Source organism: Etheostoma cragini, chromosome 17, assembly GCF_013103735.1.
Source record: "Etheostoma cragini isolate CJK2018 chromosome 17, CSU_Ecrag_1.0, whole genome shotgun sequence".
In the NCBI taxonomy this organism is placed as follows: domain Eukaryota; kingdom Metazoa; phylum Chordata; class Actinopteri; order Perciformes; family Percidae; genus Etheostoma; species Etheostoma cragini.
The window spans coordinates 2,341,861-2,364,341 of NC_048423.1; the positions used below are offsets into that span (position 1 = coordinate 2,341,861).

The window sequence follows — 22,481 nt, forward strand, 5'->3', positions numbered from 1 at the left end:
GAAATCAAAAACAAACAAAATGAATCATTTCCTTTTCATTATTTCCATGACTCCGTGAATTGAATTGTGTTGCATTTTAAATTACAGTATTAATTTAATGTTGTAAACTGTCCCTCTGACTTTGTTATTAACATTAATATGCGTTCCCCCAGCCTGCCTATGGTCCCGCAGTGGCTAGAAATGGCGATAGGTGTAAACCGAGCCCTGGGTATCCTGCTCTGCCTTTGAGAAAATGAAAGCAGAGATCTAGAATATTGCTCCTTATGAGGTCATAAGGGGCAAGGTTACCTCCCTTTTCTCTGCTAGTCCCACCCATAGAATGTGGCCCACCCATGAGAGAGATGGCTTTCTAACAATTAAAGTGGCAGTTGGTCAAGGCCACACCCCCAGCCTCCACCTTACCGCCTTCTCTTCTCCTCATTATCTACAGACTCAGAAATGGCACATACTAAGGAAATCACGGCTGGCTCTAGTGGCTGTGGGGGATCCGGTAGATCTGTAGATCGAGTGATCAGTTAATCAAGAACCGGTAATCACTTCAGTTTTGAGTTGAGTTTTGATTCTTGTACTTAAGACAGTTGTTAGATTCTGAATATTACCTTTTTTATATCTACATTGTGTGACTTTCACATCCTCTGCATATATAATTGGTCTACATGCAATACTTAAAACACACTGCCAATGCATAATATATATATATTTAAGGCCTCACTATAGCTGAACTTACTCAACATAATGATCAAAAGGATGCCCTCTCAATTCAATATCTATCTATCTATCTATATATTCATCTATCTATGTCAGGTGACACTATTTATATTCCAGTGTTTCCATTTCACATGTAAACATCCACCCCTCCCATCCGCGCGAGCACGCGCCCGCCCGCCCGCGCGCGCACACGCACACGCACACGCACACGCACACGCACACACACACACACACACACACTATAAAAATATTAACAACCCCGCATCACCACCGACTGATTCCCAGCACACCGTCCTGACTGCGCTGCTCTCCCCGCCCTCCTGCGCTTGTGCCCGGCCTCACGCTCCGCGCGATCCAGCCAACATCCCGCAGTAGCAGCAGCATCGATGTGACACATTTACATTTCTCTTGCGTGACAGGCCACGTCACGCAGGCCACATTAGCTGCGATGACAGCTCATATTTTCGGCATGAAGCAGCTGATAAAAAGGCGCTATGACTCTTGGGATAAATCTTTCAGAAGGACACAATGTCACAGTGAACGTTATCAGCTCCGACAGGGATGTAAAGAGTAGATCATAGGAACAACCTATTAAATACAAAAATAATACAACAGTAGGATTGATTACGCCTTTAGATTTCATTAATCAGAATCACTAAGGCTATTCTTAGATTATAAGAAGGATTTCTCTGAAGCAATTAAAAGGCTTTGATAGGCCCCGCGTGCAGAGATCTCTCCTCCATACAAAAACGAGAGAGAGGTAAACAGAGAATGAGGGCCTTTTTACCCGAACATCCCCCCGAGGAAGGATCCGGATGCTTTGACCTTCTTGTCGGCTTCAGCCATCAGCTGCATGGCCTCCTTCTCTTTGCCGGAGTTGTCCATGGCGAGCTGGGTCTGCCGCTGGCGGAGGGATTGGAGGAGAACAGGCAGATGTTCCGCAGTGGACGGAGAGGAGGAGAGCACAGATCGGAGGAGGGAGACGTCTCTGCTGGTGCTGATGCTGAGAGGCTGCAGCTCTTCTTCTACGGCGAGAGATAAAGGCCCTTTTCGGCTCAGTTCCGCCATCTGTTGGACACAGTATGAACTGCAACCGTCTGATCAAAGTAGAAGTAGAAAACACATAAATTACCTTTGTATTTTCTCACTTAACCTAAGTTTAGTAGGCTATCTAGCAGTGTGGGATACTTTTATACTTAAAGTAAGGCAATATCACACTGTAAAAATCTCCAACTTAATGCAGGACTTTGACTTAACTAAATGTTAAAGGGATACTTCACTGATTAGCGTTAAGCTTTGTGTCAGTGGAAACCTGGTAGTATTTCTGGAGGACCATGCATCCCTTAGAGGTATTTTTGCCCAGAGACAGTGGACTACAACACAAGTTCAGAGACTGCTGTGTTTTGGTTTTTGTGGAAACATGGCTAAACAACAGTGTACCAGACTCCGCTATTTAGCTACCAGGCCTGCTAGCCTTTCAAGCAGATGCTGCTCTGTCGGGTAAGATTCGTGGAAGTTCACTGTGTGAACATGGACATGGACTGGTGCAGAAATAGGGGTGGGGGCTTTTATCCAACTACTCCTAACCACTGGTGGAGTTTGTGACCGTTAAATGCCAAACCATTCTACATTTCACGCAAATTCACGGCTGTTTAAACTCAATGTTTACAGCTTACCAAGCGCTAATGCTACCATTGCGTTAGCTGGACTTTACAGTGCCTATAATGTGTTTGCACTAAATGTAGCCTGTTTCGTATGTCGTTTTTATATATTTTAAATGTGTAACACCACTTCAGCCACGGTGAAAGGTTTTGTGTATATGGTTGAAATAACAATAAAACACACTTGAATGAGTTGAATGCCTCACTGTCTGTCCATGTCTGTAAATGATAGGCGTGGCTTGGGAGTTGACATGTACAGCACCAAAGCAAGTGCATTCTATGAGCCAAAAACACATTTTCTGGCTTTTCTCAGCCCAGAAAACACCAATTTCTAATACAATTTCATGTTTCTACTACATAAGTGACCCAATTTAAAGATGTATTTATCTTTCCAGTGGTGCAAAAATACCCCTTTAAGTCAAAGTCTTTAAACTTTTACAAGCCTAAAAGTACAATGGCGTAAAATGTATTTAAAGTAGCCTATCAAAAATAAAAAGTACTCATTAATCAGCAAAATGGCCGCTGTCATTGTACTCCATCGTATGAAGTATAATCCTTGTAGTCTAGTACTTTAACTTTAGGCTATTATTTATGTTTAACAATATTTCATTTTAGAAACTCATCAAAGGTTTTTAAATTTTAATCTGAAAAGAAACTAATACAGTCAGATATTATAATAGTAGATTACGATGGCTAAAACGGAAGTACTCCTATAAATACATCTGCATTGCATTTAGGTATAGGACTTGAGTAAAGATACCCTATTTAGTTACTTTACACCTCTAGTATCTCATGCAGATGTTGAGGATGTTTGTTTTTCTAGTTTTTATGTTTCCAGGTTGCGAGATATCTGACTCTTAAATTTAGCCCTCACTCCAATACAATGGAGGTGAGTAAATTGTGTTTGTGGTGCACATCAAAATGTCAGAAACACCTCTTTCCAATAACATTGCTCCAGTTACTCTGGACTATCACCATTTTATGATGGCTCCAGTTACTCTGGGTGATATGCATAATTGTTTAGCTTAACTTACCATAACATATCTGGTACCTTTGGAAGCTTTGTGAACATTAGTAGAAATTAGCAAGTAAAAGGGACTTTTCATAGGAAATATGAAAGATAGTAAGAAGAAAGCAAATACCGTGACAAAATAAAGGTAAGACATTGTGCAAGATGGATTGTACTGCCAAGGTAAATACATAGACAAAGAAGTAAGCTGCCCACAATATGAAAGAAAGAAAACTGTAGATGGCGTATATACATATTCATTAAATTCCCACACTTTCAGTGACATCGACAGGCACAAACTTCATCATTAAACAAAATAATGATAGACCATCTCTCAGCTTGAAAACCGTCCTCCACATTCCTCCCCCATGACACCTACAGATCACTGCCTCTCTGTTTAAAGCCCACATCATCGTGCACAAACACAAAATAATGGCAGAGTTTTGTGCATGCAGTGTGTTGGTCTTGATGTGCTTGACAACAGTAATTACCTCCTCTCATTCGCCTCATCGGTGCATCTTCTGTAAAAGGTTAATACAGCTGGGATGCTGGTCTAAAACATTCGGAATATAAACTGATAACACCTCAGTTTTAGATCAAATATTTTTAATTTTCAATTGATCAATTGATAAAATAGCATTCAGCAAAACCAAGAAACTATTAATCTGGTGGAGAAATCCAAGACAATGAAGCATGCTCAGGTTAATCACTAAAACAAGGCTGTGTTCAACAAGGCATTTTTGTTGGAGAACCATTTTCAGACTTTAAACAGGTTATAAACACATCCTTATAAGAAGTAACAGATTTGTGAGGTTCCTTTATTGTACCATTACAAGTACAGGCCGTGGCAAAGAGTGTTTAATTTTGAAGCTATAGTGCATAGTTTCTGTTTCAGACAACAAAACTGTTGGCGCGTTCACATTATACAAGCCTTCCGTGATCGTGCACCACCCCTCCTCCATGCAGTTACTAGTAGCCAAGGAGGACATGGAGGATTGAAAAAACATGGTGTACGACACAATCTTCTGAACACAGCCATGCTGAGATCTACAGAGAGAGTTATGTGGAGCTGATAGTCTAAATTAGCTTTGTAACAACTCAATTGGCAATGGCTTCAATGTAACGGATGTTCATTAATATCAAATTATTTTGAATTGTTAAAGCTTTAATCAACAGCGGCTTATATTTGAAGAAATGGTTCCCTGCAAAAAGTCTGTTGAACACAGCTGAAGCCTTAGCGCAGAGGAAAAGCTAAACATGGAAAGTTTTCCAACAAATATTTTAGGGAAGATCACTGTACAAAGAGACAAGCTCCATTCATTTTACATTTTTACAAATTGTTCATGTTTTTGATCCCTATTTATAATGAAAATAACAATAAATAAAGAAATAGCATATCAGAATAATAACTTTTCTAAAACCACTGTCACATCAAATTGAATAAATCATGCAGCGGCGGTAGACTTTGAGGCTCCGCCACCTCTAACAGGACATCCAACTGTCAGTTAATTTGGGCAGCAGTCCGAGGAAACTGCTGCTACTGCTCAGAAAACTCAGATAATTTTTTTTAAAGAAATAAACAAAATATGTATTTATCCCAAAATTGCTCTCTGCAAATACTCTTCCTCCCATTACACATTTTAAAAATAAAAGTCCATTGGTTCAAAAAATATCTCTGACTAACAGTCATGCGATGATGTATAATTTAAACAACCTAACAGAAATTGTTATCATGATTAATTATTCTCCCAAAATGTCATGAATATTATAAATAAATAAATAAATAAATGCTTGGTCAAAGTATTTGAGGACTCAATAAATGATCCAGTGGTTGTTTAGGCGTAAATCTTGTAAAATCTCAAGTACAGCTTTTTTTTTTGTCAAATTAAACTAATGTAGATGATTTCCTCACTCAAAATTAAGTGTCAACATACTCATTAAAGGGATAGTTTGGATTTTTTAAAGTCTGGTTGTATTAGCTCTTTCTCCATAGTCTGTGTCTTAGCTCCAGGAGATGGCGGCCGGTCCGCCTCCAGTTTGGAGAAGCGGGCAAGAGTAGACACCTCACAATAATCTACATCAGTTTAAATGTCCGCTATGTTTCTGATAGTTTTAAAACTTTTCCTTGCTGTCAGACAGCCCTTTCCAGTCCCTCCAAAAAAATAAAATAATGCATAATCAGCCAAAGTCTGCATATTTATGCGGGTGATTACCCAGCAAAATAATGCGGGGTTTGCATGATTTCATAATCCCGCATTTACATTGCAGAAAAAATCACATATATCTTAGCTGAAAGTTGAAAAATGTCTTGTTTACTTTACACAAGAGCCCTGTTGCCATGTGAACGTTATGAAGTGACATAATTATGCGACATGACAAACACAGTCTCTTGGGCATAAATATCCCGCTCATTTCATCGCATTTTTTGAGAAAACATGTCCCATAATTAAGGAGTTTGTGTCTCTCTGCTCTCTTCTAAACCACCAGACTCTTTAGACAAAAACAGTTACCGCGGCTTCATTCTGTCATTCTGTTTGTGTTTTTGTTTGACTTTGATTTTTTAAAACTAACTGCTAACTAACATTTAGCTGCAGCTGAAGGTAATACGCTGACAATCTGTCATGTTCTATACCAATGTTTCCTAAACTTAGGTTCGGGACCCAAAATGGGTCGCAGACCGGTTTTCTTGGGTCGGGAATTGGCAGAGTGAAATGCACCCAATCTGATGTGAATGAGCGTTCTTTTTAGCTACACTGGTCTGTTCAGCTCAGATGCTGTGGGGGGGCGGGGGGGCGGGGGGGCTCTCTCTCTCTCTCTTCTCTTATCCTAGGAGGGGATAAGAAAATGAGTTGAGAAAGGGGTAAGACACAGAAAGGAGAATAGAGACCTTTTCTGTTTTTGCTTACTTTTATAATGGAATAAATACACTTCATATACATTTAAACTCATGGTTTGTCCCGTCTTTTTGTCTTTTGTTTAAAAATGTAGATGTTACAATGATTCATGATGTATTTTTGTAAATTTGGGTCCCGGGGAGAAACCAAATTTCTCTTTTGGGTCTTGAGCTGAAATAGTTTGGGAACCACTGTTCTATACAATCTGTAACTATTTATTTGCTTGCTCTGTTTTTATTGTGTTTGGACTATCCCTTCTTTTAAATTGGTATTATCTCAAACTATTTCTTTGGTTGCAGTATTTGTCTTTTACTTGTAATTTTAATGTTGCTTTAATGTTATATTTGTAATGTATTTTTCGCCCCTGTAAAGCACTTTGCATTGCTTCATGTCTGAGTGATGCCATATGAATAAAATTCATAGTTGCCTAAGGATAAAAACCCTTGCTTCAAAATATCCAAACTATTCCTTTAATATTCCAAATATGGGTGTCATCCCAGTTAAGGTCTTACGTGTAATGTGGATGAACAATCACCCGCCAAAAAACAGCCACATAATATGCACCTGAAATATTACATGACATTAGATGTAGTGAGATTGATGTCACATAAAATACAAGTAAAATCGCTGTGTGTATTTATTATTATGTATTATATCCTGAAAAGTATTCACATTACATGATGGTATGTGTGTATTATCTTGTGCTGCTGTGCACATCATCCTAGGTTGTTGTAAGAATAATACATCAATTCTAATTGCACTTCATTTCCTTGATTTTCAAGATATAGCTGCATGGGGAAAAGTGAAAGTAGAGCATGCAAATCTCAATCATTGCTATTACCGAAGTGCTTGAGTAAAGTAAAATAACCTCCAGCTGCTGTTTATAAGTGCGTTATTATTGCCGTTTTTGATTCTGACCATTGTAAAAGTTGTCATGGCCACAGCTGCTGGAATTGACCTAAAACACTGCTGAAGTGATTGTGTTATATTGTAAAATCTATCTCCATGTGCATGTAAAATAGTATGTTCACAGCAAAAACTGTCAGATAGATAGATAGATAGATAGATAGACAACGAAGTGCATGCTTGAATGGAATTGAAACTTAAACCAATAAAGCATTCATCCATTAAAAAGAAAACAACAGTCTTCATGATCTTGAAATCTCCTCTCACTACCCTTTCCTCAATACTTCTTTCTTACTTCCTCTACTTCCACTGATTCATCAACTCTTCTTCTTCGCTCCTGGTCACATGCTCTTCTTCCTCAGTCCTCCTCTGACAGCGTTTCGTGTGGGGTCGATGGCCGGGACTTGCTTTGTTCTCTAACCTCCGACTTCCTGTCCTGCAGGAAGTCTTGAATCTCTCCTGGCAAACACTGGAACTTATCCTGAAACTCTTCCTCCACGGCCCCCTGCAGCTGCAAAAACACAAGAGATTTATAATTTACATTGTTCACAGATTGCATTTGGATTGATTCCGTCACCATGATGGGGCACTGCTGCAAACCAAACTGAGAACATGTAAACACAGAATCAGGGAAGTCAAAAACAACAAATAAAATAATAAAATGAAGTATTCCATGTTTATTTTGTACATTAAAAAAACAGCTGTTTTCAGCCATTACTGCTTAAAGTCGAGCAGCTCCAATATGGCTGCCAAAGGGCAGGTAGCATCACTCAAACGTTGTTGTGTTGACGTCAACACTGTTCCTAACCTGTGTTGTTTGGGAGCAACAGACAGCAGCAGCAACTTAGAGTCCCATGAAGAAGAAATTTCTCGATGTGCTGCACATTCAAGTGTATGTATAAGTATAAAAAGGGGTAGGAGGTGCATTACACTGAGTCAAGACAAGGACCCGAAGGAGCTTAGTGAGGAACGGCAGTTATGGGAGAAAGACAATTTACATATTGTTTATTACCTTTGGTTTCAGGTCTTGTATCTCCTGCAGGAGCTCAGTGTGCTGTTCCACCAGCTGATCGTGACGCTTGGTCTGAGTCTCTTCAAGCTGGAGAGAGAAAAACAGACAGTCAAAAAGTCTTGTGAAGCGCGTCCTGGATGCAGAGAGACTGAGCGATAGCCAAGCAGAGTTTAGTGTTGCAAACATAACATTTTCATCATCATCTCTGCAGTTTTTTAGACTTTAGAAAATCCCGTGACCCAAATTCTTCATCCTCTGCTCACCCGTTTTATGTTGTGGACGACTTCATTGACGTAGGACTTATTGATCTCATTCTTCTCCCTGAAAATAAGACAGTCAGATGAGTTGGAGCTAAACATTGTTTTTCTTCTGACAAAACCAGCTGTGTGGATCAGTGTATGAAACCTCCTCGCTATAGTCGGCGTGTGTGTGTGTGTGTGTGTGTGTGATCGTACTCTTCAGCCAGATGTTTCTCTTTGGTCTTTGCTTGGTTGATCTTCTCAGTTCTCCTTCGATCCATCTGTCTCTTCAACTCTTTTTTCTCCCTATCGCCGCAGGAAAAACATATTAGAGCTAATAGTGAAAGGGTTTTGTGAAAAAAAACAACAACTGAAAAGTGGTTCAAAATAAACAGTTGATTCAATTGCTCTTTATTCTGATGTAATTGATTTATTATCCAGGTTAATGTGTATAATTATCTTGTATAACAGCTGGGGAGTGTGGGTGAGAGAGGCTGAGCAAGCCCTCTGGATCTGCGTGCTTGTAGTGTGTTTGTTCTGTTTGTATGTGTTGTTTTATAATTTTGTATTTGTGTTTACACATTTGTGTGTAGAACACCCTTAAAAATGAGATGCTACATCTCAAGGGGAAACCGTTTTAATAAAATCAATTAAAATGAACACTTCTTACAAAGTATTTGCAAAACCTGGCAATGCACAGCATGTTGATAAACATAAATAAATAGCCTTTTTCACATAGGAAATTCAAGAAAACGTCAACATTACAAAGAAATGAACCCACTAAATATCCAGTTTAGCGAAACAGAGAGGAGAATACTATATGGGGCTTCTGTGGAATTTCAAGTACAACATTTGGTGTTGAAATTGGTTAAGATGTTTTGGGAGGGATCAACCCAAAATATCAAACATAAAGCATCGTATTAAGCAGATTAAAAAAGCCACCTCTAGTAGTAAAAGTATACCAGGTTATGGTATCATGTTAGAATTTAATAGTAATACAAACTAGCTTCTTAAACACACTATGATGGGAAAGTGACATTTCTGAAATCCTTTTCAACTTTCAAACATCATGTATTGGATTTGTTTCTGCTTTTTTTCAGTATCATGGCATCTAATGTCTTAGTTGTATATACTGTGAGATGAAAGTTTCCTGGAACAGCTCATTGAGCAACGTGTGTCATGAAAGCAGCTCATAACAATCTTATTTGTGTAATTCCCCCGAGAGGATTAACACCCTTATTTGTGTCACATAAGTCCCAGATTCAAGGGCGTAACTCTAGGTTCAACTTGGGGTTTCTGAATCAATTTCTGGAGTAAATTTCTTTAATCATGTTTTTAATTATTATTAGATATTATGTGCAGATTTGTAACCCACTTGTCACAGATGTCTTTGAGTTTCTTCATCTGGCTGTTGTGACTCTCCTCGGCCAGACTGCTCAGTCGCTCTGTCAGCTGGAGAAAACAGAAACACTGGTTCACATTTAAACTGTTCAAAGCATGCCTGACCAACGTAACACAGGGCCTGGCCAACGAAGAACTATTTACTACAAAACCTGGACCATTAGTTTGGAACTTCATTTTAAATCCTAAATGGACAACATACCATATAACCTTTTTTTAGAGCTCACAGTAGGACATCTTTTATTTTGTTATTTATAATGTTATATTGTGTTACGCCCACCATTCAAAGACACATATAAATTTCCTTTTTTGTCTGTCTGCAACAGATAAGGAGCTTTAAATTGGTTCTTAGATAGACAACTTTAGAGACATCGACTAGGGTTAGGGTCAGCAGTAGCAGTTGTTTTGTTGAACCTTACCGTTTTAATATGTTCTCTCTGTAGATATTTCTGACTGTAGTACTGTTCCTGCCTCAGAGCCAGAAGCTGCTGCTCTTGCTCATCTCTCAGCTGTTGGAGGCGCTCGTCTTTCTCACCGTCCGAACACGAAGCCCTGGTGAACGTATCCACGTTTTAAATGAATACAGATGTTTATTATACAAAACACGGAAAACACTCAAGGCTATTGATAAGTTCTAGACTTTAAAGATGTTTTACTCCGAACAAGAGAGGGGTGATGATCATTTTAGTTAGGCGACACTGATATTTTTGGCTCAATATTAAAGTTACAAGATGAAAAGAGGAATACATGAGTGTGTACCTGCTCTTGCCGCACTGTCTGGCCACCTTCTTGTGCTTGTTGTTGAATTCTCGGAGGAGCTCGGAGGTTTTCTTCTGGTGCCTCCTCACTAACTCCTTCAGCTCTTTAAACTGACGCCTCTGCTCCTTCTGGTAAACCTTTGACTGCTGAAGACTCTCTATGGTGCACACTCGAACATCTGGTACCACAAGGGATCACACAGCATTGTTTGATAATGCCTATTCTTTCTGTGGTGTATTTGCTCTCTCTCTCTTTCGGTTATTTCTGTTGAAGCTTGAACAATGGAAGGTTTTTTGGTCATAATATTTGTGATATGTTTTTAATGTCATTTTAGTCAATCACCAGCAAAAAAGTTCTGTTAAAGCTTGAGTGCGTAACCTTTTGATATTAATGAATGGCCGTTACATTCAACCCGTTGCCAAATGAGTTGCTACAAAGTGAATGAAGACTATCAGCTCTACACAACTCTCTCTGAATATCTCAGTCAGGCTATGTTCAGAAGATTGGTGTCGTCTTGCGACTTTCGCAGGAAGAAACTCGAGTGAAGATAGTGACCTCCTCTAAACAGTTCATCATGGTTTTTTAATCCTCTGTGTCCTGTGGGCTACTAGCAACGGTGCGGGGGAGGGATCCAGGGGTGGAGCACGTTCACGGAAGGCTTGTAACATGTGGATGCACCGACAGAATCGTTGTCATTACTTTGAATGGCTACAGAAACTACACACTATAGCTTTAAATAAGCCTTTCCAAGATGTCCTGCTACGAGAAGAATACTTGGATTTGATTATCTTACAATATGATTATTACATTTTGATATATAATATATGACATATGTCCCCCCGAATTACTGCAGTGGGGCCACCAAATTATTGTTTGATCATTCCTCAACAATTTTTCCTTTCTTTGAAAAGTTAAAATATGTCTGAAAATATTAATAAACATGAATCCATCATGTTCTTAGCAAAGATAAATTTTTGATTTAAAAAAAAATTGATTATTATTTATTTGCACTGACGATAGGTTTACTGGCCTGTAGGTAAGATCCACAGACACAGTTGATCTTAAGCATTCACTGTGCCACATGTATGTATAACATGAAAAAAAGATGTATATTTACATAATTATGTCAATAATTATTAATTTAGTGTTTGTATGTACCAAAAAAAAGTATGTGGATAGTTTGTCCAACAGGGATTAGAAAGCAACATACTGACCTATCAAAACACTTAAAACCAGATCTTCACTCTTTGCTGCTGGTTTGGCTGCTTCTAAAATGCAGGACATAGACATAATTAATATGACATAGACAAGACATAATTAATCAACATCAATAACAACAATCAAATGAATAGAACTTTAAGTGCTAAAGCTAAAATGGTCAGTATTAGCATCTTTAGGATGCACTTTACACATTCTCTTCATGAGCGCCTTTGTTTGAGGGTGGATGTTACCTGTCGCAGCTGCTTGCTGATTGGCTGCGGAGGCTTTTGGCGTCATTGGGGCGTGGCCTGCAGGGCCAGGGGCGGGGCTGAGACCGTTCTCCAGCGGAGCCGATTTCACATCGTGCTTACGTTCTGCACAGCTGTCCGCCTCATCCTAAAAAACCCACATCAACCAGAATTACAGTTCTGCTTACACGACTGAAACATGAAAACAGCGCAAAGAGGACCGACCTCCGTCTGTGTGTCCTCCTCCACGTCCTCCAGAGTCAGAGCTGCAAGCTGTTTGGACCGCTGCTCCAGGAGGTTGACATATCGAATAGGGTTGGACAAAGCCTCTATCACATCTGTAGAGAAAATATGTAGAAACAGATAAAAACAGAGCTGCCAGTTGTGCTTCAGAGGGTCCGAAGACATAGCTGGTCTCATGGAAGTGGTTTTCTCTAGGTTACTGACAAATCTTGGAAATTTGATCAGCATTTCACATTACAGAAAGAACAGGGAGAACAAACTATAACTGGGCAACCATTTGGTTGATTGCCAGCAACCAACGTGCTTTCATCGTCCACATTACTCCTCCTCCAACCTGAAGCATCTTAAAGTAAGCTTTTTTTTTTTTTTATTAGCCAAGGGCAATTGTCTGTTGTAGTTTTACTGGATCAGGTAGCTGCTTAGTAAACGTGTGACTTTACATTCTCCTGTGTGCTGATTTACTAGACCCAGAAGCGTTTAAAGACTGACTATCCGCGTTTGACATGCTAGCTAACGTTAGCTAAAATAAGCTTGTGGTAGCAAGACTGCGGCTAGATTTTTTTAGTAAGCTACACAGTTTGGGACTACAAACACAAAAATCTATCTTGTTTGTTCATGTACACATTCAGCCAGTTGGAACAGAAGAACACACCAGAATAGGCATGTTTAGCAAGCAGTATTATGGCTGCATTCCTACACTTATGAAAAGCAAAAAAATGTGGAAGCAATCCAAGTATTCAGAAAACGCTACTCAGATTGAGTAACATAATGGAATACGGTACAAATTACATTTTTGGGCATGTGTTCTGTATTCTGAAAAGAAATACTGTACGTTTTGATTGATACTTCCCAACACTGCCGGCCGAACAGGTGCTTAAACACTCAGGAAACCTGTGAGAATACCAACTTCTATGCATTGTGATTCATCCTGTGGTGAATGTGCTCAATAAATTTCACAGCAACCTGCACATTGAACATTTAGGTTTCTTTTGACAATGCTGCAACAGGTCAGAGGTGAGATAAAAAAATCATCCTTACATAAATCTGCAGCAAACCTCTATAGGCTTTAAATGTCCTTTTTCCATGTTATTTTATCTCTTACTGTCTTGTTATGTTTAAATAAAGAAAATTTAAAATCATGAAAAAGGGGCCTTTAAAGACTGAAGTGTTGGGAGAAAGTGGGGCAAAGTTTGATTTGACAGAAAGTCGTACCTGCAAAGGTGTCAGGGACGTAGTCTTTGACCTCGATGTAGACGAACACAGCTGGTAGAATCAGAGACTGGTTTTTCTCATTCCTCAAGCTGATGTAACGATAACCTAAAGAATACATTTACCAACACAGAGTGAGAGATTACATTATTTGAGTTACTTAGGGTGAACAATAATGTAGGAATCTGATGAGAAAGTTAGAGAATAGAGAGATGTACAGTTGAGTTCATGCCAAACATCAGTCCTGAACATTCATGTGATGACAAAATCCAAAGAAAAAGAACATCACGCTAAGCTGTGAACAACATTTTTCAAACCAGCAGCACGTCATGTTTTAAATGGGTTTTAAAACAGAAGGAGCCAAGAGATAAGGTAAGTAGGAACAACCGGCAGTTTCTGAATAATGTGACAAATACATTAGTGGATTTAGAGTCTACACAGCCATTAAAGGCAAAAGAAAATGAAGTTGCATAATAATCTTTCAAATTGGAGACATTTGCTTGTAAAGAAACTTCTATTTTGCTACTTGACACTACTTTTTTTTTTTACACAAGACAGTAGTACGTAATTATTTTTTGGCATAGTGCTGCATTTACACAATAAAAGGCCATTTTTTTCAATAAATAGAGAAAAAAAAGTAGGGTAGTGAAAAAAGTTAAACAAATTAACTATGATAAATAGATGAAGACACCACACTGACTGGATCCTAAGGACACAACAGCAGCAAGCCATTTGCACTAAAGATATATATATATATAAAAAAAACACATCTCACAAATGACAAATTCAAAGTTACACAGTACACAGAGAGAAAGTTAAGGATACAGTAGATGGGACAAAAGTAACTACCTGGTCTTATGGCAGACACTGGAATAATCCGATGACCAATAAACTTCCCTCCTTCCTCAAAAGCAGCGATTCTCAGAGAGGCCAGAGTTGGAAGAATCACCTGTCAGAGAGACAGTCCCTCCATTAACAGACAGATTGGACAGAGGTGGTCTAGGGTTACAGTCTGTCCCTCCTGTATCTCTGCCGCATCTCACCTTTTTGAAGACAATCGGCTCTTCGTCCCACACCGGGTTGATGGCGTTGTTGTTCTGGGAGGTTTTGGTCTTCAGAGCTTTCCTCCTGGTGTCTGCAGGAAGTCCAAACATGTCCACCTCCACATACACACCCACCCGCCGCTCAGTCAGGAACTGGCCTGAAATCACCTACAACACGCAACCACATAAACAGAGAGACTCAAACATGTGTCAGTGAACAAATGCATACTGCTGTAGGGATAGTCTACATGATCTAAGAAGCAATGTGTCTCTACAGTACATGTAGAGTCTTTAATAAAAATTATAGTGCAGTAGTACCTTCACAGAGAGGGTGTTGGCTACGATACCATCCACTGTGTTTTCTGTGAAGGGGTCAAAGTGTTTGTCCGGCCGTCTCATGAACTCAGGCTTCAGTCTGTAGCCACTCCGACCGTTGTACTCGAACATGAAGAGATTCAGCTGCATGGACAAATCTGAAACAAACAGCTCATATTGAGTTTAGGGCGACAAAGTAAAACTTTAAAAAAAGTTTAGTTTATCTGCACAAAGACATAAAAGTACATACAATAGATTAAAGGTCCCGTGACGTAGTGCTCTTTGAATACTTACCTAATAACAGAGGTAACATTAAAATGCCCAATGCATTACTATGTTAGGTAAGGTTAACCCCAAAGCACTGCAAAATAAACTGGGGGTTGTGAGGGGACGCATTGATAAGCTTTCTTTTAATATTATAATATAATATAATACTATTAGCAAAAATACTTACCACTGTATCATCTGGTACATGTTTATCTTTAAAGCCCTGGTCGGAAAATTACCATCACATATTAAATCTCTGTTGCACTGGAATAATGGTCCACTTTTAACTCGCTCCAGTGACTGGCTGGTTCTTCAGGTGCCTCGTGCCAAGTCTGAACTTGGAAAGCCTGCTTTTAGTAAGTGTAAGTGCATCAGACTCATTAAATCTCTTGCAACTTGACCTAAAACTGAATACTCTTATATCTTGCAGGCTTTAAGACAGTACTTAATAACGTCCACCATCGGCCTGTCACTGTCTTAACAGATTTCGTATGTTGTTCTGTATGAGTCTATTTTTAACCTAACTGGTTTGTCTATTGATTGTTTGTCTGATGTCTTGGCCTCAGTGAAAATGAGGTACTCCCTTTATTGATTACGCCACTCTTAAATGAATGTTTGAAATGAAATTAAAATGTGTCTTCTTTTCCTGTGAGTTAGTGGATCATTTTAGATTTTCATCCCTCTACAACTGTTCAAATACAACAATCAGTGAAGGAAGATTCACACTGTGGTTGAACGGGTCACAATCCAGAGAAACATGCAACCTTTAAGAAGCATTGATTTAAAGTGCTTATATTATTTTTTTCTCGGCTTTTTCCCTTTCCTTTATTGTGTAATACTGTGTATCTGAAGCCCAGAGTCCACCCCTAAAGGGACTTGCCATTTCCAACAGAAAACACCAACTGCTCCAAACAGCTCTTTTGTAGTCCCGCCTCTTCTTCCGCAACAAACGCGCGTAACTTTGTAACACACGTTATAATGCTCACCAAGCTGCTAGCGTGGCGCGTCCTCATACTCTTCAACTGACTAGCTAACAGTGCTTGCCTAACTTTTGCGCATTTGCGACTGCAAACAGAAGTAAATGTGCTATATTTATATAGCGCTTTTCTAGTCTTAACAACTACTCAAAGCGCTTTTACATCTACAGGAGACATTCACCATTCACACACACACACACACCGAGGCTGCCGTACAAGGTGCCACCTGCTCATCAGATAATACCCAAGGACAGTTTGACATGGGACGGCAGGGCCAGGGATTGAACCCCCAACTTTCCGATTGACTGGCAACCGCTCTACCACTGAGCCACAGCCGCACCAAGTGGTATGCCTGAGTGAAAACTAAGTGCACACAGGGTGAATATAGGTGGCGCAGCAATGTGCAACCACAACAAAAAAACATGGTGTTTTTTAAAAATGAAACCACATAAACCTACTCTGATGCAACCTCCAAATACAATTATGAACCTGAAAATGAGCATAGTATGAGCACTTTAAGGGCTCACAAGCCAAAACGAGTTGAGCATCACAGCTGTGGTATAAATGACAGTCCTACTCACCTATAGTTTGGTAGTTGAGAGCCACCAGTTGACAGCCGGCGTTCCAAAAGAGTTGAGGCATGAAGTTGGATGAGTCGACTCTGGTTCCTTTCGGATAGATGCGACTCAACTGGGATTTATTATATCTGGTTAATGTAAGGTTGAGAACAATTTTGTCGTGCCAACCATTTGCCGAAACACTGCTGTATTTCAAAGATTACAAAACACAGCTAGACATCTTCCAGTTGCACTTACTATACCATAACTCAACAAACTAAAAACATATATTTTTGTATAGATATTACTGCAACTGATACACTTACTGCACTTCTAACCACATCTACTAACACACTTACTACACTTATCATTAGGGTTGGACATCGAGACCCTTTCTTTCTTTATGGGAACCGTTTGGAGGATTTGGTTTCAAATCTGATCATCGGACCCAAATTTACCGTGCACAAGTTTTGGTTTCCGTAGCGACCAGGCGCTTGTTGTGTTGCGGCCATGAAGCACAGTAAGTGGCGCTCGAGTTTGGCTTTATTTTATGTTTAATAAGCCCTGCAAAACTGCAACCCACCATTGACTCAAAATTAAACCTTCCTCTTATTCGTGAAATAAGAACGGGACCCGTTTCAACTCCTCCCCTCAAAGAATCAGAACCGAGAATTGCTACGAACCAGAATCTAAAGCACGAATCGCAAGAGGAATCAAAATCATTAAAATCCAAACGATGTCCAGCGCTACTTATTACATCATCATGTGTAGTCAAGTATAATGTAATATACATAGGATTGGGTATTGTTTTCCTTGTAAAGTTGCTAACGTCTTACGCTTTAAAAACAGTGCCTGAACCGGTGAGAATCTAATCTAAAGAATGGCTTGTTTATTGCTAAGGCCATATGGTCAAATTTAAATTATTTATCTAACAACAAAAGCTAATTTCACCAGACGATCTTTTTTAAACAACAGAAAGAACAACCAATAGATGACAGAATGGTATTTAACAACAGCTTAACATTCTCGTGGTGCACTTGAATGCACCGTGAGATCACAAGATGCACTTAAATTCATCAGTTAGTGTTTGCCATAGTGTCTCAAAAGGTGGAGCCTGTCGACTCTGTGTCTTTAGCGTCAGATTTTAATTGTCCCAGTGTTTGAATCCCAGCTAATGCTAGGCTAACGTAACCATCTGCCGAGTTTAGTGTTAACTTGCGTCACGTGCAGTGAGGCTTTTGTTGCCTGTAACGTCTGTTTCTGAGCACCAGGGAACAGCACTTAACTGAAACTGAATTTTCCTTTTGGGATAAATAAAGTTGTTTGAATTGAATGGAAATCTGCATTGTCATTCGGTTCAGTAGATACCGTTGCTTAGGAACCGGTGCCAATATGGGCAATGTGGGTTTCTGAACCCAAGCCTAATTAAACCTGGTGCACACTGGTTTATACAGAGACATACAAGTAAGACAGTCAAAGACTGTAGAGACTAGGACAGATTTGTGAACACAAACAAAGCATCAAAAAGAGGACGTGAGACACAAAGTATGGAAGCAGTTGCCATGTTGTGTGGTAGCTGCAGTAACTGTTGCCAAGGATACTCTACAAACTCCACTGGTGACTTTGTGAGATGCTCCAAAGCTTTGGTCTCCACAAAAGACGACATGTGGTAACAGCGGGCTGCCTCTAAAAACAGACGTCATTCAGCAATTAACTCGGTTCCAACATGACATTATCTTCAGATAATAAATCCGATAACTTTCTTATGCTTCGGTGGACACACACTTTGCAGGCCTTGTGTTATAACACGATAAAGGTCAAATGACACTACAGATTAGATCAGCTTATTTGTCATTTCAAGAAAACAAAGAGATTCCTCCCTGGGATTTTTTTTCATCAGAAACAAGATGCATTTTTTTTTTCCTCAGAGATTATCCCTAAAAAATGTAATGCTAATCCTTGTACAGATAGAGTAAGGCATGAAATGAAATTGAAGGATTTGTGGGATGCAATGTTCCAAGAAGAGAGAGAGAAATATAAAACAAAGTGTCAGGTTTGGATCTGCTTTTCTTACTCTTGGAGGCTTCGAAGGAGTTGAACTTGGTTGGCTGGACGTAGTTTACCAGAGTTGACATTTCCTCTGTAGCCACTGCCTCTCGCTCTGCTGAGCCCTGAATTAAATGACAATGGGAATGAAGTTTCAGAGTTAATATTCACATGTTAAAATCACTGGTTTTAAGGTCAGATGGCAGCACGAAATGGAGAAATGCTGGGAGGGAACAGGGTCAACAGATACACAGTTTTGATTGTTTGAGTCCTGACAAACGAGGTGAGGATGTGCAGTGGATATGACACATGCCTTTGGTGTGGGAGACCCGAGTTCAATTCCCACTGAGATACATCAACCAATGTGTCCCTGAGCAAGGCACGTTGCTCCTGAGGCGTGCAACCAATGACATATATGCTTTAGGGCCCGACCAATAAAGGATTTTTAAGGCAGACACGGAGATATAAGAATCCAATATATCAATATATCGGCTGATATGCAGTATATTTAAAAAAAAAAAAAATCCAGAAATGCGTAACTTAACATAAACTGATTCCCCAAACATTTGTTATTTGTAGTTATTTATGAGTTCTCACTAAACTAATTTGATAATAATTTGTTTACGTTGTAGAGCGTCCTCTGGTGGACAGACTATGCAACGCCATCACTTACAGGGACATTGTAGAGCGTCCTCTGGTGGACAGACTATGCAACGCCATCACTAACAGGGACGTTGTAGAGCGTCTTCTGGTGGACAGACTATGCAACGCCATAACTAACAGGGACGTTGTAGATCGTCCTCTTGTGGACAGACTATGTAACGCCATCACTAACAGGACGTTGTAGAGCGTCCTCTGGTGGACAGACTATGCAACGCCATCACTAACAGGACGTTGTAGAGCGTCCTCTGGTGGACAGACTATGCAACGCCATCACTAACAGGGACGTTGTAGAGCGTCCTCTGGTGGACAGACTATGCAACGCCAACGCTCATAACATGTTTGACAGTGCGCTTTTATTTTTTTAATATTCATTAATCAGAATCCTTTATTTGTCAATATAAATTATTCTGATGAATGTATATTAAAGAAAAAAAATCCTGATTGATTGGGAAATGTCTGATGCGGGCTTATAATACTGGCCCGCCGATATATTGGTTGGGCTCTAAAATATTTATGTATATATATATATATATATCATGTCGCTTTGAATGAAAGCCTCAGTCTAATGGTAATGTAAACTGTAGTAAAGGAGTTTTCAACACTTGGTAACAAAAACAGAAGCTTCATCTGACAGCGAGCAGTAATACAAACGTAACAACAAGAGTAAACAGCAAACCACTTTCTGCAAGACATCCATCTACACTTTTTAACACAAATACACACATTTAAAGACACACAAACCTTCTCTCATAACCGATCTCACAGGACTAGTTTTCTTACTGTTATTGTCTGTTCTTTCCTCTCTTCTCTGTAGCGGATGGTGTTTCAACAAAGAAAACATTTTTTAACAGCAGTTTGCTTCTTTGCTTTACCAGATTGTGTTTCTTATTGTTTTCTCCCCACAAATGTTTGTGAAGATAAACCTAAAGGGGAACTCTGCCTATTTTACAAGAAGATCTGTTGTTGTGGCGATCTTGTTATACTGAAGGTGGGAAAAAAATATTTGAAGTATTTGGTGTCATCAGAGGCAATAGCACATCTGATAAATTAAGACTGTCCTCCCCTGAAAAACACCCACATAGGTCGTTTGTTTAAGCAGCGAATAAAGCTTTAGTGCGTAACGTTTTGATAATTTTGGATGTCTGTTACATTCAAGCAACTGCAAAATAACTTGCTAATTAAGACTTACTTAGCTTGTGACCTCTAAGGATGAGAAAACAACAAAAGCAACAACAGTACACACTCAGAATGAAAAACAGCAACACACTGCAGAGACAAGTTATAGCACAAATGACAAAAAAGCAGCAAGTGTTAACAGTAACATTTAGATTACATAACAAGAGAAACAAAGACAATGGCATAAACAATAACCAACAAAACCATGGAATAAAACAACAACACTTGTAAACGTTAACAAATGGCGACAGCGGTGAGGGCGACCGCCCCTCAGCTTTGTGTGATGTCACCACTGACCTTTTTACCATCATCATCTTCATCATCATCATCTTCCTCACTTTCAGCCTCCATCTCTGTTAAAATTAAAGTTAAACAAGTCTTCATCCTCATCGTCTCTTCACCCCTTCTTCCTCTTTTTTTCCATTTCTTCCAAATATCAGACACCAGTCTAAAACTCGACCCTGTTCAGCTGACACTCTGTCCACAACCTAACTGATTCCAAGTCAGATTACAAGGTTTGTGTTCTTACTGCAAATACAACACCATCATAGAAACACTGTAATGAGAGTAACCCTGATGCTGGTGACAAGTCCTGAATCTGGGTTGGAAGAAAAAAAACCATCTCTATGGGAGAAATGTATCATCCAGACACTACACGGCAATATGGTTAATAACCGGTTGCTTCCTTATTTTCAAGTGTCCTTTGTAGAAATGCATGACCCGTTCAATCTGTCAGTCTGCAAGGATGAAATAGTTTTGCTATTAGCAAACATGACATTCAAACCCAAAATGAATTACCCACCACAATAAACTCAGAACAAAATCTGTGCTGCAATGTCAAATAGAAAACAAAGAAAATATCAAATTACAAAGCAAACAAATGCCTGTAGATTTGTAAACAGGTGATAATTCCACCAACACAAGCCTTCACAGACCAACGGTTCATGGCCGGTGTATGAGTGTGTACTTCAGCATGGCTACTTTCCTAGTGTACGTCTGGGCTCTCAGTTCCAGACCTGTTTTCAGGATTTGCACATCAGACGTGTCAACACAGCTGTCTGATTTCCCCTCGCGCTGCTGTTTAATTGCTGTTCTGAGTGTCCGACGTCTTTGGGGATGTCCATGCTCATTACTGAGACATCCCTGATGAGGTGCAGGAGGAGCAGATTTGTCACTTTGGCCAAAGTCGTGATGAAAATAATTTTTTTGTAACAACGTGTGGTGTCCTTTGACGAAGTTTTTTTTTTTTAAAGAGACTCTGAATCCATTGAACACACATTTGCATACGCTACAGTCACACACAATCTGTAACTGCCATGCTTATGCAAAGTATTTGATATAAACTTGTGATATTTGTCACAGTTTGCCCTCTTTTCTCCAAATCCTTCTAGTCTTTTTCTCCTGTGGTTTGTTCAATAAATATGTAAAAATAAACTTGGCTGTCTGAATCTCTATAAACCATTTATCTGTGGCAGCGCTGGAGCGACAGCGCCATCATTGTACTTTTTTTCACACTGAAGCTAATTTTGTGGTGACTCATATTTGTGAGGACATGCTGTATGTCTGTAGCATTTGGAAACAGTACCAATACAAATCTAAATGCTGCTATATTAGAGCCTGAATGCTCTTTGGTTCTCATATTCTCCAGCCAAAGGCTGTTGTTGTAGCCTGAGAAAGCAACATCACAGGCTGTTTTGTATTTTAATAAAAAAAAGAACTCATTCAAATGGGTTTCTAGGCTTAGAAAAGTCATTTTGTCTTTGTGTCTTACCTCCTGTGTTGTTGCTAGGAGACACTGGTTCGTTGCTCTGATTGGCAGGTTGGTCCGTCAGTCTTTTGGTGTCGGCGTTATTTGAGGGTTTGTGGGATTTCTTGTTCTTGATGAGAATTTTTCCCATCAGCTCCTGAGGACTGGGCAGGGGGACACCCGCCTCCAGCTACAAACACA

General features: G+C 39.5%; 2 protein-coding genes across 2 annotated transcripts in view; both read right to left on the minus strand.

Moving 5' to 3' along the window:
- The window catches only part of napba (N-ethylmaleimide-sensitive factor attachment protein, beta a), a 9,620-nt gene extending 7,859 nt beyond the window's left edge, over positions 1-1,761 (minus strand). Inside the window, exon 1 of the mRNA XM_034898138.1 lies at positions 1,496-1,761. Coding sequence (XP_034754029.1) covers positions 1,496-1,593 — 98 coding nt within the window. The 5' untranslated portion in view covers positions 1,594-1,761. The remainder of the gene's footprint in view (positions 1-1,495) is intronic.
- Positions 1,762-6,483: 4,722 nt separating this feature from the next.
- LOC117960525 (1-phosphatidylinositol 4,5-bisphosphate phosphodiesterase beta-1-like) overlaps positions 6,484-22,481 on the minus strand; it is a 24,316-nt gene continuing 8,318 nt past the window's right edge. The window contains exons 10-28 of the mRNA XM_034898467.1: positions 22,305-22,470; positions 20,831-20,886; positions 18,723-18,819; positions 18,250-18,334; positions 16,673-16,797; positions 14,851-15,005; positions 14,533-14,700; positions 14,339-14,438; positions 13,493-13,597; positions 12,263-12,375; positions 12,041-12,185; positions 11,804-11,857; positions 10,590-10,767; positions 10,250-10,382; positions 9,805-9,881; positions 8,646-8,735; positions 8,454-8,511; positions 8,191-8,277; positions 6,484-7,689 (exon numbers count right to left, since the gene is read on the minus strand). Of these exons, the coding sequence (XP_034754358.1) occupies positions 7,537-7,689; positions 8,191-8,277; positions 8,454-8,511; positions 8,646-8,735; positions 9,805-9,881; positions 10,250-10,382; positions 10,590-10,767; positions 11,804-11,857; positions 12,041-12,185; positions 12,263-12,375; positions 13,493-13,597; positions 14,339-14,438; positions 14,533-14,700; positions 14,851-15,005; positions 16,673-16,797; positions 18,250-18,334; positions 18,723-18,819; positions 20,831-20,886; positions 22,305-22,470 (2,145 nt within the window). The 3' untranslated portion in view covers positions 6,484-7,536. The remainder of the gene's footprint in view (positions 7,690-8,190; positions 8,278-8,453; positions 8,512-8,645; positions 8,736-9,804; positions 9,882-10,249; positions 10,383-10,589; positions 10,768-11,803; positions 11,858-12,040; positions 12,186-12,262; positions 12,376-13,492; positions 13,598-14,338; positions 14,439-14,532; positions 14,701-14,850; positions 15,006-16,672; positions 16,798-18,249; positions 18,335-18,722; positions 18,820-20,830; positions 20,887-22,304; positions 22,471-22,481) is intronic.